The sequence below is a fragment of the Notolabrus celidotus genome, chromosome 16 (genome assembly GCF_009762535.1).
Source record: "Notolabrus celidotus isolate fNotCel1 chromosome 16, fNotCel1.pri, whole genome shotgun sequence".
Classification (NCBI taxonomy): Eukaryota; Metazoa; Chordata; class Actinopteri; order Labriformes; family Labridae; genus Notolabrus; species Notolabrus celidotus.
This window is the reverse complement of record NC_048287.1, coordinates 4,541,975-4,554,192: the sequence shown is the minus strand read 5'-3', so window position 1 is coordinate 4,554,192 and position 12,218 is coordinate 4,541,975. Positions and strand designations below refer to the sequence as shown.

The following is a 12,218-nucleotide window of genomic DNA, read 5'->3' as shown; positions in this document are numbered from 1 at the left end:
AGTACTTGTTTATTTAATTATTTATGTATTAACTTATTTACTTAAGTACTTATACATTTAATTATTTATGTATTAACTTATTTAATTAAGTACTTATCTATTTATTTATTTATGTATCTACTCTTTTACTCATTTATTTATTTAAACTTCACTTTTTAAAGGTATATTTTGTGGGTATTTTTACCTTTAATGGACAGGACAGCTGAAGAGAGACAGGAAATGTGGGGAACAGAGAGTGGGGTAAGACATGCAGTGAATGGTCAAGGCATGAATTCAACCTGCGACCTCTTAGACGAGGACTATGGCCTCTGTACATGGGGCGCACGCTTAGACAGCTAGGCCAACGGCGCCCCATGTACTGAACTTTTTGGCCAATGAGACATGTAGGTTGTTTGAGTCGTTTTAAAGTCTCCAGGAAAAGCTTCAGATCAGTTTGGATTTGTTCCCTCTGTGTCTTGATCAAATCCGGCAATAACAAAATCAGAAACTCATCACGTCACTTTGGGAGGACGAGCTCAGTGAGTACAGTTTTGACTCAACCGAGAAGAAACCAAACCCAACCCCCAATCGGTTCCAAATAAGGGTGTGATTGGGGTTGCCTGGAAGCTTGATACCTGCAGCTTGAGTAAACCAAGCACAGAACCCCGGACTGAAGATCAACACTGTCAGCTCTTATTGTAGTGATTGATGAAACTCCAGTCAGGGATTTGGTGGATTCTGCTCTAAGTCCTGAGTTGTTGATACGAGCTACATTTAACTCTGGCCTTGAAGAACTCATTCTCAAAGCAGAGTTTCACAAGGGCTGTAAAACGCTACAATCTACTTCTTCATCTGTCAGTGTTACGTGCATGACAAACCTGCAGCACACTATCAGTCAGTCTCACTTAGGACCTCCTCCTCCTGTCAGGCGTTGCGGTGCTTGAATCACTCCGTTATGGCGCTCCTCGTATTGAAATCTAATTCAATCTTTTCACTTTGATCTGCGTCGTTCCTCACGTGTAGCGTCTCACGGCCCCTCTGTTTGTGTCGCTTTCTCCTCGTCTGTGATCATTTTAACCACATCTGACGCTCGATGTGATGAGTGCAGCAATGTAACATTAGTGTTCTATGATGACTGCTGTAATTAGGTTGTGTGTATTGTAGACAGCTGATATTTAAGACTGTGATTATATTGTTTGAATTCTGAAGAAGAGGTTGAGCGTGTATTTACTGGTACTTTAATTACTGCTTTGCATTTCACCACTTGTGCAGTCAGTAATGTAAGAACAGTGTGTTACTGAGAACATACATTCTGCAGAGACGACTAGTGCTGCATGATTAATCTAATTGCAATCAGGATGTGAGGATGATGGATTTAACAACCACACAAAAGGATGCAGTTTGTAATTTGAATAAATGTGCACGTGTGTTTGTAATTGTTCCAACTTCCACTGTGATTGTTTGGAGTCTGTTTGGTTCTGCCCATCGGCTGCTCTGACTGTGTGTGTGTGAGTGTGCTCATCAGGACTATCCAAAAACAGGAGCGTGACGGGAAAGCTGATGCTGAACTGGTGGTGAAAGAGAGAAACGAAACAATTCAGAAAGAAGGGCTGTGCAAAACTGGAGAAGTTTGCAGTGTTAAGTCACGTAGCATCACACTGCCTTTATTTTGTTATCACAATCAATCAATCAATCAATCAATCAATCAATCAATCAATCAATCAATCAATCAATCAATCAATCAATCTTTATAGACTCTTTCTAAACAGAGCAGGTCTAGACCTTACTCTATGTTCTATTATTAACAAAGAGAACTGAAGCTGAGCCCATGCTGTGTTATCATCCTCTCATTGTGCACATGTAGGCCAATGCTGATTATTGAAGTATACGACACACCTGGTGACAGATAGAGTCTTTTGTTACAACTATGTCATGTGATGTGAAAATGAGCTCACCTGTCTTCCTGTACGTGAACCTGTGGATAGGTCAGCCCCCCTCCCTCCTCCTCCTCCTCCTCCTCCTCCTCCCCCCATCCTCCTCCTCTGTTCTTACACCACAAACCTTCTGCACAGCTTCATGCTCTGTTGTGCAACCGCTGCTGCACGACTCATCACCCAAGAATTGCCCCGGTGGTTTCACGCCCAGTTGTTCCTGTTGGAGGATTTTCAGCAGCTCAAGACCAGCTTTGAGTCACGGCTTCTGTCTGTCTTCTTTTCATTCACATTCAATCAATCTTTTGATAGAGCACCTTTCATACAAATCAAAGGCAACCCAAAGTGCTTTACAGTGATTGGAAACAAGAAAGAAACAGAAATAAAATAATGGCAAGACATATTAAAAAACAAAAATGGATTTTAAAATAGAGACTCATGCACTCTGACAACAATAAAATATGTGTAATTAAAATAGGTTAAAGCATCAAATTGATATTAAGAATATAAATAGTTAAAATAAATACATTTTAAAAGGGTAAGGATAAGAGTTGAAAATAAAATGAATGCTTAAAATATCAATAAAACAGAGTAGATAAATTAAAATAAACAAATGAATGAATGAATAAATAAAAATAAGATAAACAGTTAAAAGTAATAAAATAAAGCAGTATTTAAATCAATATAACAGTTAAAAGTAAGTATTAAGATTGTTAAAATAACATTACTCTGGTTTTTAACAAATTGTTTACACTTTTGTTATTGACAGTGAACCTGAGAAATGCAGATGTTATACCATAACTGCCACATCAATTCTCACGTCCATGTAAATACAAGCAGAAATCTCTGCCCATATATCCCTGTCTGACTCCATGGTGACAGCTGAGGCAGCTAAGCAGGACTGGAATTTGGGCCAACCTTATTTTGAGCTTTGGTCAATTTTATTATGACAGATAATTGAAGCAGCAGCTTAGAGCCCGGGCCCCGCCCCGTGTGTGGACGTGCATACCTGATGAGGCTGCTGCCACAGAGGAGGGACTTTCCTATCTCCAGTTTTCATACATTTATAAAAGCTGTCATAGTGATAATATAACAGACTGAGGATGGAGGTGTAATGCTGTTCCAGTGAAAATTGAAAATTATGTTATCACAATAAAATATTTCATATCAGTCAATATCGATAATTGTCACGATAAATATCAAATCATTATTTCATTTAGATTTAAACGCTAGTCGCCACCCAACATTAGACAGAAGAAGAAGACGGTATTGAACAGCAAATCATGTCGCAGGGTGAGAGGTAGGCGGGGCTTAAAGATGTTCAGAGCAGAATGTAAACACAGCTGAGACAAGCGACAGAAACACTGAAGAAAACTGAAAACCTAGCCGCTCAAAGCAGAGTCATTAGTCTGACACTGAGTTGACTCTGCTTTAACTATTAACTTCATACACTTCATTAAATATACTTTCAGGATGTGGGTAAAGGAAGAGCACAGAGACATCTTCTGCTGTGCATTTCTAACACGTTTAATGTCCACCGTGACCGTAGAAAAACTGAACACAGAACAACCATGATGCATTCACTGCACTGTGGGAAACAACACCACTCTGCCTGTAACCCTTAGTAATGTTAAAGGGGAGAGCACTACTCAAAACAATACTCTATAAACTTATACACAGAATACAAATTGATATATCTTTGTTGTAGATTTAAATAAAATTATACATATAACCACAACCTGAGAAAAATAAGAATCTACAAACTAAAACTTCACAAAAATCTCATCTTCCATTAAAGACCTGCTTCCTGTTAGCACCGTCAGAAATGATGGATTCAAGAAGCTCATCAGAAACTAAATCCAGATACAAACTAAGGAGCAAAAATCTGCCTTTAAATCTAAATAAAATATAGATATCGACTGATATGAAATATTTTATCGTTATAATATCATTTTCAATATCGCCCAGCTTTACATTACTCCCTTTCTCCCTTTTCAGTGGTTGGGGGTGTAATTGCAGGTTTAAATATATTGAATTCAAACATTTGTTATATTTATATTGAGAAAAAATATATTGCGATAAGTACTGTCATTGAATTATCGCCCAGCCCTACCAGGAAGTGTGACATCACTGCATAATAAAATCAAACCTTCCTCCTTTCATTATTCATCCTGATCCCTGGCCTTAATACTCTCCCATAGACGCTGTGATCCCTTTAAGCTGTGTGAATTAAAATTGATTGTTCCCCGAGTTTTGTCTAACATTTAGACCAGAAGGTGAGTCAGAATTTACATTTCTGCTAAAACAACCAGGACATCAGTTGCATCACGATTACAGCCCTCCATCCTTTCTGTCTTGAACCCTCCTCTGCACACCGACAGATCAAATACAGAAGGGCAGAGACTGGATGCGCTGCGGTCTTCTCAATTCATATTTCAAATAATCAGCTTCAGTGGATCGACACTACTTTGTAGTCTCAGAACCTGAGAGGAAGCTCACTGAGCGGTGCTGTTTGCTGTAGTCACAGGCTCCAGCAGCTGTCTCCGGGATACATTCAGCAGAGCAAGCATCAGATTCCTTCATGTCAGTGTCGTAATAACGGCTCGCCAAGAACTCTGTGATAAGCCTGAAGTATATCTGGGTTAGTCAGCACAACATTGCATGGACTGATCAGTGAGATTAACATCCTCACAATGCACTGCTGAACAAAATGTGGGCGTGTGACGTTGCAAACTTCTCTCTGTAAGGATGAATCCGAAGTTTATGTTACGCAAACTCTCTGACAGCTTCGACCTCAGCGTTAGTCACCGGCTGCAGTGTTGGTTTCATCTGAATGCTGATTTTTGTTCATGTTCACGCAGATGATGATGTCGACCTGCAGAGCAACACGGCACAGAGCGAAGAAGGGAGCTCTGGGGGAGGATCGCCTCAAACAAAGCGAAAAGGCAAGTTCTCCAAGATGGGCCGGATCTTCAAGCCGTGGAAGTGGAGGAAGAAGAAGCAGAGTGAAAAGTTTGCGCAGACATCAATAGGTAAGCTGAGTTTGTTATTGTTACCTGGTGTGTGCTTTAATTTCTGCATTATTTATTCAATCAATCAATCAATCAGACTTTATTTATAAAGCGCTTTTCATACAATGACATTGTAACATAAAGTGCTGTACATAAAAACAACTTAAAATAGTATAAATTAAGAAAATATATATAAATAAAAATAAGTAAATAAACCCCAGCACTGACCTCAAACCCACCCCACAATCTTAAGGTTAAGAACACAATATTTGCAACAATAATAATAATCAGAATCAGCTTTATTCGCCAAGTATGCTTGAACACACAAGGAATTTGACTTAAGTAAACTGTGCTCTCTTTGTACAAGGCATAAGAATAAGAATAAGAATAAGACCTACAATAAAAAATAAAATAAAAATATAATAACAATAACATCAGCTATAAATACAAAGAAACAACAATAGGCATGACTAATATGTACAGGCCAAAATAATATGATAATAGTACAGTGGTGAGTAGCAGAGGTAGTTTTTACATTATAAAAATAGTAGTTAAATTACAAAATAAATAGAAATATGGAATTCTGCTTGGAGAATTGTTGCATTGTGTATCTACATGTATATTTAGAGAGAGTGTTTATCCAACAGGTATGACACTGTTATGGTTTAGTGTTCATCAGAGTGACAGCCTGGGGGAAGAAACTGTTCTTATGGCGGGTTGTTTTGGCGCACAGTGATCTGTAGCGCCTGTCGGAGGGGAGGAGTTTGAAGAATTTGTGTCCAGGGTGTGAGGGGTCAGCGGTGATGCTACCTGCCCGTTTCCTGGCCCGGGACCGGTACAAGTCCTGGATGGGGGGCAGGTCGACACCGATGATTTTTTCTGCAGTCCTTATAGTCCGTTGCAGTCTGTGTTTGTCTAGTTTGCTTGCAGATCCAAACCAGACAGTGATGGAGGTGCACAGAACAGACTGAATGATGGAGGTGTAGAACATGATCAGCAGCTCCTGGGGCAGGTTGAACTTCCTGAGCTGACGCAGGAAGTACATCCACTGCTGGGCCTTTTCTTCTGATTGTGTCTGTGTGGGAGGTCCACCTGAGGTCCCGGGAAATAGTGGATCCCAGGAACCTGAAAGACTCCACAGTAGACACAGTTCTGTTCAGGATGGTGAGGGGGGGGAGTGGCTTCTCCTGAAGTCCACTGTCATCTCTACCGTCTTGAGCGGGTTCAGATCCAGATCCAGATCCATAATAACTATAAAATAAAATGAATAAATAAATGAAAAATAAAAAAGAAGTTGCTGAACAAACTGAGGAAACGCTCTCATGATCTCTTAATGAGGAAACACAGGAGGTAAAATAAGATGTTAAACTCAACACAGGAAATTAAACTCACCAAAATAAAATAAATTTCTAAGATAATTAAACACTAAAATATTAAACCATTAAAAGAAAATAAGATGCTACACTTAAAACAAAAAAATAGAAATCTAAATAAATAAATACAACTATTATGAGAATGAAACTCAGAAGCAAGACTAAAAAGGTCAGTCCTGAGTTTTAAAAAAAGTTGATGCTCTGTGAAGCCCTCAGGTCTTCAGGTAGGGTGTTCCACAGGCGTGGGCCGTGATGATAAAAGGCTGCCTCACCGTGAGTCTTTGTTCTAACTTTTGGTACCATTAAAAGTCCACTACCTGAAGACCTGAGGGCTCTCACTGGATCATAAGATAAAAGCAAATCTGATAAATAAGAAGGAGCAAGACCATTAAGAGATTTTAAAACCAATAAAATAATCTTAAAATATATTTTCCTTTTTTAAGCCTTAGAGAGGAAGATTTCTGTGAGGAAGAGTCGACAGGAGCTGATTGCCCGGGGGGTTTTAAAGGATATCCCAGAAAACGGTAGGCTGAGCTTTAGAAAGAAATATGCCATCCATGCATTTCCTCCATCTTTGACTTAACTGTGTTTTCATGCTTGTCTTCTTGTGACAGAGAGCAACGATGTGAACCACTCTAAAGCTCCACCAGTGAAAAATGGACACCCTGTTCCCATGGATGTGGACAGGGTGTCAGAGGCAGGTACCAGAGTGTCCCGAGGGGAGTCGGACATTAAGGGGAATGCCCTCAGGCCGCCCCAAGCAGATGAACGCCGCAGCAGAGCACCATCCGATGCCTCCCGGAGTAACCGGGCACCTTTGGATGTGGACTCTCACGCACGGCTCTCAGTAGACCCGGACAGGAGAAGCCGTCTGCCATCAGATGTTGATAAAAGAGCTGGATCCTTACCCAGAGGACCTCCGCAAGATGACAGATACCGCAGGGAAGAGCGGAGAGATGCCAGGGATGACAGGGAGGACAGTCGAAGGAAGAACAGGGAGGACGTGGAGAGAAGAGAAGACAGAGACTTCAGAGAAAGGCGGGAATGGAAGGAGGACAGAGACAGGAGGGATGAAAGGCCAGAGAGAGAAAACAGAGAAAACAGAGAAAGGAGAGATCGAGACGATAGGGATAGGAAGGACAGAGACGAGAGAGAGCGCAGAGACAGAGACGACCGGGAAAGGAGGGATCGGGACGAGAGGGAGCGCAGAGATCGAGACGATAGGGAAAGGAGGGATCGGGACGACAGGGAGCGCAGGGACTTTGAGGAGAGGGAAAGACGAGATCGCGATGACAGGGAGAGGAGAGACAGGGGAGATGATAGGGATCGAAGGCCTGAGAGGGAAAGGAGAGATGACAGAGAGAGAGATGACCGGGAGAGAAGAGACGTACGAGTAGATAGAGATGACGGGGACCGGAGGGATGACAGAGACAGGCGAGAGGACAGAGAGAGGAGGGAAGACAGGGACAGACGGGAAGACTGGGCCAAGAGAGATGAGAGAGAGCGACGGGACGAGCAGGAGAAGAGAGACGAAAAGGACAGGAGAGAAAAGCCTGAGCCTCAGCGGCCCGTGGAGGACTCTCGATCTGTCGTCAGGCCGGTCTCTGAGATTGACTTGAGGCCGCCTCTACAGAAGAGCTCCTCTGAGGAAAGCAAGAAAGTCCGCCCAGCCTCAGAGTCTGACAAGAGGAGCACCCTGCCCCGATACATGCCGGCTGCAGATTTCAGGGAGCGCTCAGGTAAAAAAAAACCTGCATCACACAAGTGATACGACATATCTTACATTTTTTACAGCAACACATACTTTATATTTGTACCTTCATTGACCCTTGAACTTACTCTGACCCTATCCACACTCTCTGCTCTAAGCCTCACCAAGTAGTCCACAAGTAATCCCAGAGAAACTGTAGCAGTTCAGGAAAGTTAATCTTTGTTAGAAAGCTTTCTTTCTCTCCCAGATGAACTCTACATGGCTTTGTTTCTGTGGCTCTGGCTCCTAGTTATAACACTTTACACTCTCCAGAGAGGTTGTGCTACTCTAGTGGATACATTTGAGATCAGGGTGCATGACCTTTGTGCAGACTGACTAACATCTTAAGGCCAAATTCCACCAGATCCGTGACCGGCCCGTCTCCGATCCATCACAGCACCGGATCTGATTTGTTTCTATTCTAGTCAATGTGTTAACTTCCACTGGATCCGCTCCGTTGCGTTCCGGCTGCGTCTCTGATCCAGCAGGTCGGAGTCCTCCGGATCAGATACACAGGACTTCTATTTTTGTCGGATGCCGGAGCACGACGCATCAATCTCAACAGAGCAGATGGAGCGGGACAGGAAGTCAGGCACCAAAACAAAATGAAAATTGCGATTGTTAAACCTTCTAGTCTTAAAGGTGTCATATTAGGTTTTTTTCATCAATATATATTGGTCTAAGAGGTCCCCAAAACATGTCTTTAAAGTTTATGCTCAAAAAAACACTTTGAAATCAGATTTTGGCATGCCTGAAAAACCCTCTTCTTCAGTCCTGCTCAGAACACTCTGTTTTCTCTCTGACCACGCCCCCTCAGGAAGTGGATGTGGCCTTGGCTCTCCAGCACGTTGATCTAATGTTTAAATATTGGCTGAATATACACGGCTGCTCACAGACCCGCGTTACTTCAACCCTCCGAATCTGATCCAGAATCTGATCCTGACGGTGAGGCGCCTGTAGCAGGACCTTTCTGAACCATTGGTCACAGATTTAGTGTTTCTTGTTGTTTTATTTATCAGTATGTCGATGTGTGTCTTGGTACACAGCTACAAACATGTAGCTATGTGGCTATGCTAACTAGCGCTAGCACTTATCCATGATAAATAAAAATCATCCACTAGATCTTCAAATCTGCAGACGTGGGGAGTAAAACCGACCTTTGTGTTTATTAAGACAGCATACAACTAGCATGCCTCCCTCCTAAGCTCCTTGTTAGCACACATGTGTGCAGGGAATGAAAAACAGAGCAGGGGTTGAGTTGTATTTTATACAGTCTATGGGCTGAACAAGCTCCGAGCTCTGACTCCGTTACAGACCGGATGGCGTTGTGACGTAACAAAAACACTGAAATCTGAAACGGCTCGTTTCAGCACACATTTACAGAAAGGTGGAGAAATCAGAACAGGGGCAGAATGGATTCTTTTCATTCTCGGGGGGTTTCTAGACATGCCAGGGACACATATTTCAGGTAGAGAACCATTAAAAAGTTGATTTTGCATTATACTTCTGCGTCTCCCCTACACAGCAGGGGCTGACGCGGACATGAGCACCACATACTTCTGCCTCAATATGTCCTAGTCGCACCACAATTCTCCGCCGAAACACTTAAGGGCAGTGTGGTCTCTCTGATAGTCCGGTTGCCTGCTTCTGGCCCCGCTACGATCTCTGTTTACTTTTCCACAGAGATTCAGAGCGTTTTATGTTAATCTACATCTGATACATGTTGCTGTTTATCATACAGACATGATTACATGAAGAATAGAGAGGAGGAGATGAAATACACGGATGATGAGCCGGGATCCCGGAAGTGCTATAAATGCAGGAAATACAATGCTGCCGAGCGGACCAATCACAGGGCTTGTGGTTTGCGTCGATTCTTCAGGTAGTTACATTTTGGAGGAGGTGCACGTCAGCTACGTGCGTAGGCCTCTGCGTAGGCTATGCCATCGATTTGACACAGAAGTTCAACTCAGTCTTTATACTTTACATATATTTTGGGGGTCGCGGGCTGAAACGTTTGGGAAGCCCTGCTCTAAGTGATACGCCATGTGCAGTGCAAACCTTCCTCTGGCTGTTAAGCAGCATTGAGGTAGTAGAGTGTTTAATGTAAGGCTGCACCTGATCCACTTCACTTCAGAGTTTGGTTTGTCTGGTCAGTATCAACATGTGTTTTTGTTCCTTGTTCTTTAGGGCACTGATTCCTTGAATGAATCTTTAACATTTACAGCTTTACAATTTAACCGAATGTCAGTATCTGAAGTAAGCAGAGAAAAGGCTGAGCATGAGTCAGCTCTGGACCACTGAAGAAGAGTTTCAGGGGGGGGACTATATTTTTTTCACGTCAACACTTTGGTCTGTGTTCATTTACCAGCTGTAATCATCATGGCTGTTTGTGTCTGGAAGGAAGACACGTGCAGTTAAGCACACTGCCCTCAAGTGTTTCGGCGGAGAATTGCTGCGCAACACGGACACATCGACACACAAGTGTAAATCAGCCTTTAGTGCAGAGTTCACAGCCCACTGTCACACTGCTGCTCCTACTCTGCTCTGTGTGCAATCAAATGGGTCATGAAGACGTGTGAGAGGACTTTGAACCTTGTCAATGAGTGAGTTATCACCTTTCAGAGGGAGTGGCCTTTTTACTGGGACATTTTACTGGACTTGTGGAAGTGACAACATACTACTTACTGTATGTGTTATATAATTGGGTCATAAAGAGGACTGACCCTTGCATGGATCCTTGAAAAGTCTTCAAAGTCTTAAATCAGGTTTTAATTAAATTAAGGGCCTTAAAAAGTCTTGTTTTCACTTCTGAGAGGTCTTAAATTTTAGATTGCACTTTGATATAGCAGTCAAAAGTTCTCAATCAATGGTTTCATTTTAATTATTTTGGTCATTGTAGATTAATACTGAAGAAAGTCTTAAAAAAGGTCAAGAACCCTGTTGTTTAAAGTTCCCTCTTTAGCCAGTTTTCTATTCATTTCATGTAAAGCATCACAGACTTAACACCCTCTCAGCCTCCAGGATGATATATTCATACCTCTGGTTGTGCGCTGCTTTACTCTGGAGTGTCAGTAAATCAGTCGTGGTGTTTTTGGACTCCTCTTTGCTGCCTTAGGTTGATCTGTGGAGCTGCAAATAAAAGCTCCGTCTCCAGGATACTGCAAACAGTTTTTCAATGTTTGGATGTTGAGATTACCAACATTTGTAGGAAGATGGTGTAAAGTTATTTTAGATAAATGATGTGAGCAGGAATGGTGAGGCTTGAAACTGAGCGAGGGTAAACACGCAGCTTTGATTCAGGGATTTAAAGAACACATCAGACTCTGCTTTGATCCGTCTCCACGTTTGAGCTTCATCCTGTCTGATTCACTTTAACCTTTAGCCATGATCCTCTGTCAGCTGTAGAAGCTTGAGTTAAAGCTCACTGTATGTGCCTTGTTGTTGTTGTTGTTGTTGTGACCCCTCCTTTAATGTGTGTTTGTGTTCCTGTGTGTCCCCCTCTGTAGATTCTGCAGGTGTCCGCTTCGCCTCCAACCCTCATCCATCAAAAGACCCCCAGCAGGAACCTCCCCCACCCAAACAGGCCCTTCTCCCCCCGAAAATTCTCAACAACGAGTCCGGCAGAAGTCCGACCCCATCCTCCTCCTCTTCATCCTCCTCCTCCACCTCCTCAGCTTCCCTTGCTCCCGTAGCCGTGGCAAAGCCTCCCAGGACAGTCTCCCTCATAGTGGAGGACCCGTCTCGGCTCCACTACCCCGCTCCTTCCTCAGCCGACTCTAACACGCCGCCCCCCGTTCCTCCTCATGCCAAGCAGCCTCCTGTCCCTCCACCCAAACCCTCCAACCGCAACAGCAACCCCGCACTGCTCGGTGAGTTTGTGTCAGTCTGCTTCTTCTGTTTTAGAAGATTCTGCTTCGGTCTTTGGTTTTGAGTAGGAGGAAAGAAACAGACACGAATGATCCCAACATGAGCTCTGTAGGATTTTAGGGGGCCCAGGGACATGATGGAGAAACAGGGGACTGCAGAGCGCTGTCTTTTCTTTATGACTTTAAAAATGTGTAGACTTTAGGATGCTCTTTTTATTTTGCTGAAAACAGGTTGCACCACACAAGAGAGTTGCAGCAATCAATCAGTCTTTATTTGTATCGCCAAATCACAACAAACGTTATCT

At 42.8% G+C, this 12,218-nt stretch overlaps 1 protein-coding gene across 5 annotated transcripts in view; it reads left to right on the top strand.

Annotated features, from left to right (window-relative positions):
- The window catches only part of phactr4a (phosphatase and actin regulator 4a), a 65,335-nt gene that overhangs the window by 36,191 nt on the left and 16,926 nt on the right, over positions 1-12,218 (top strand). For all 5 annotated transcript variants that reach the window (XM_034704954.1, XM_034704952.1, XM_034704951.1 and 2 more), the window contains 4 exons: positions 4,772-4,942; positions 6,738-6,818; positions 6,909-8,033; positions 11,554-11,916. In XM_034704954.1, the coding sequence (XP_034560845.1) occupies positions 4,772-4,942; positions 6,738-6,818; positions 6,909-8,033; positions 11,554-11,916 (1,740 nt within the window). The remainder of the gene's footprint in view (positions 1-4,771; positions 4,943-6,737; positions 6,819-6,908; positions 8,034-11,553; positions 11,917-12,218) is intronic.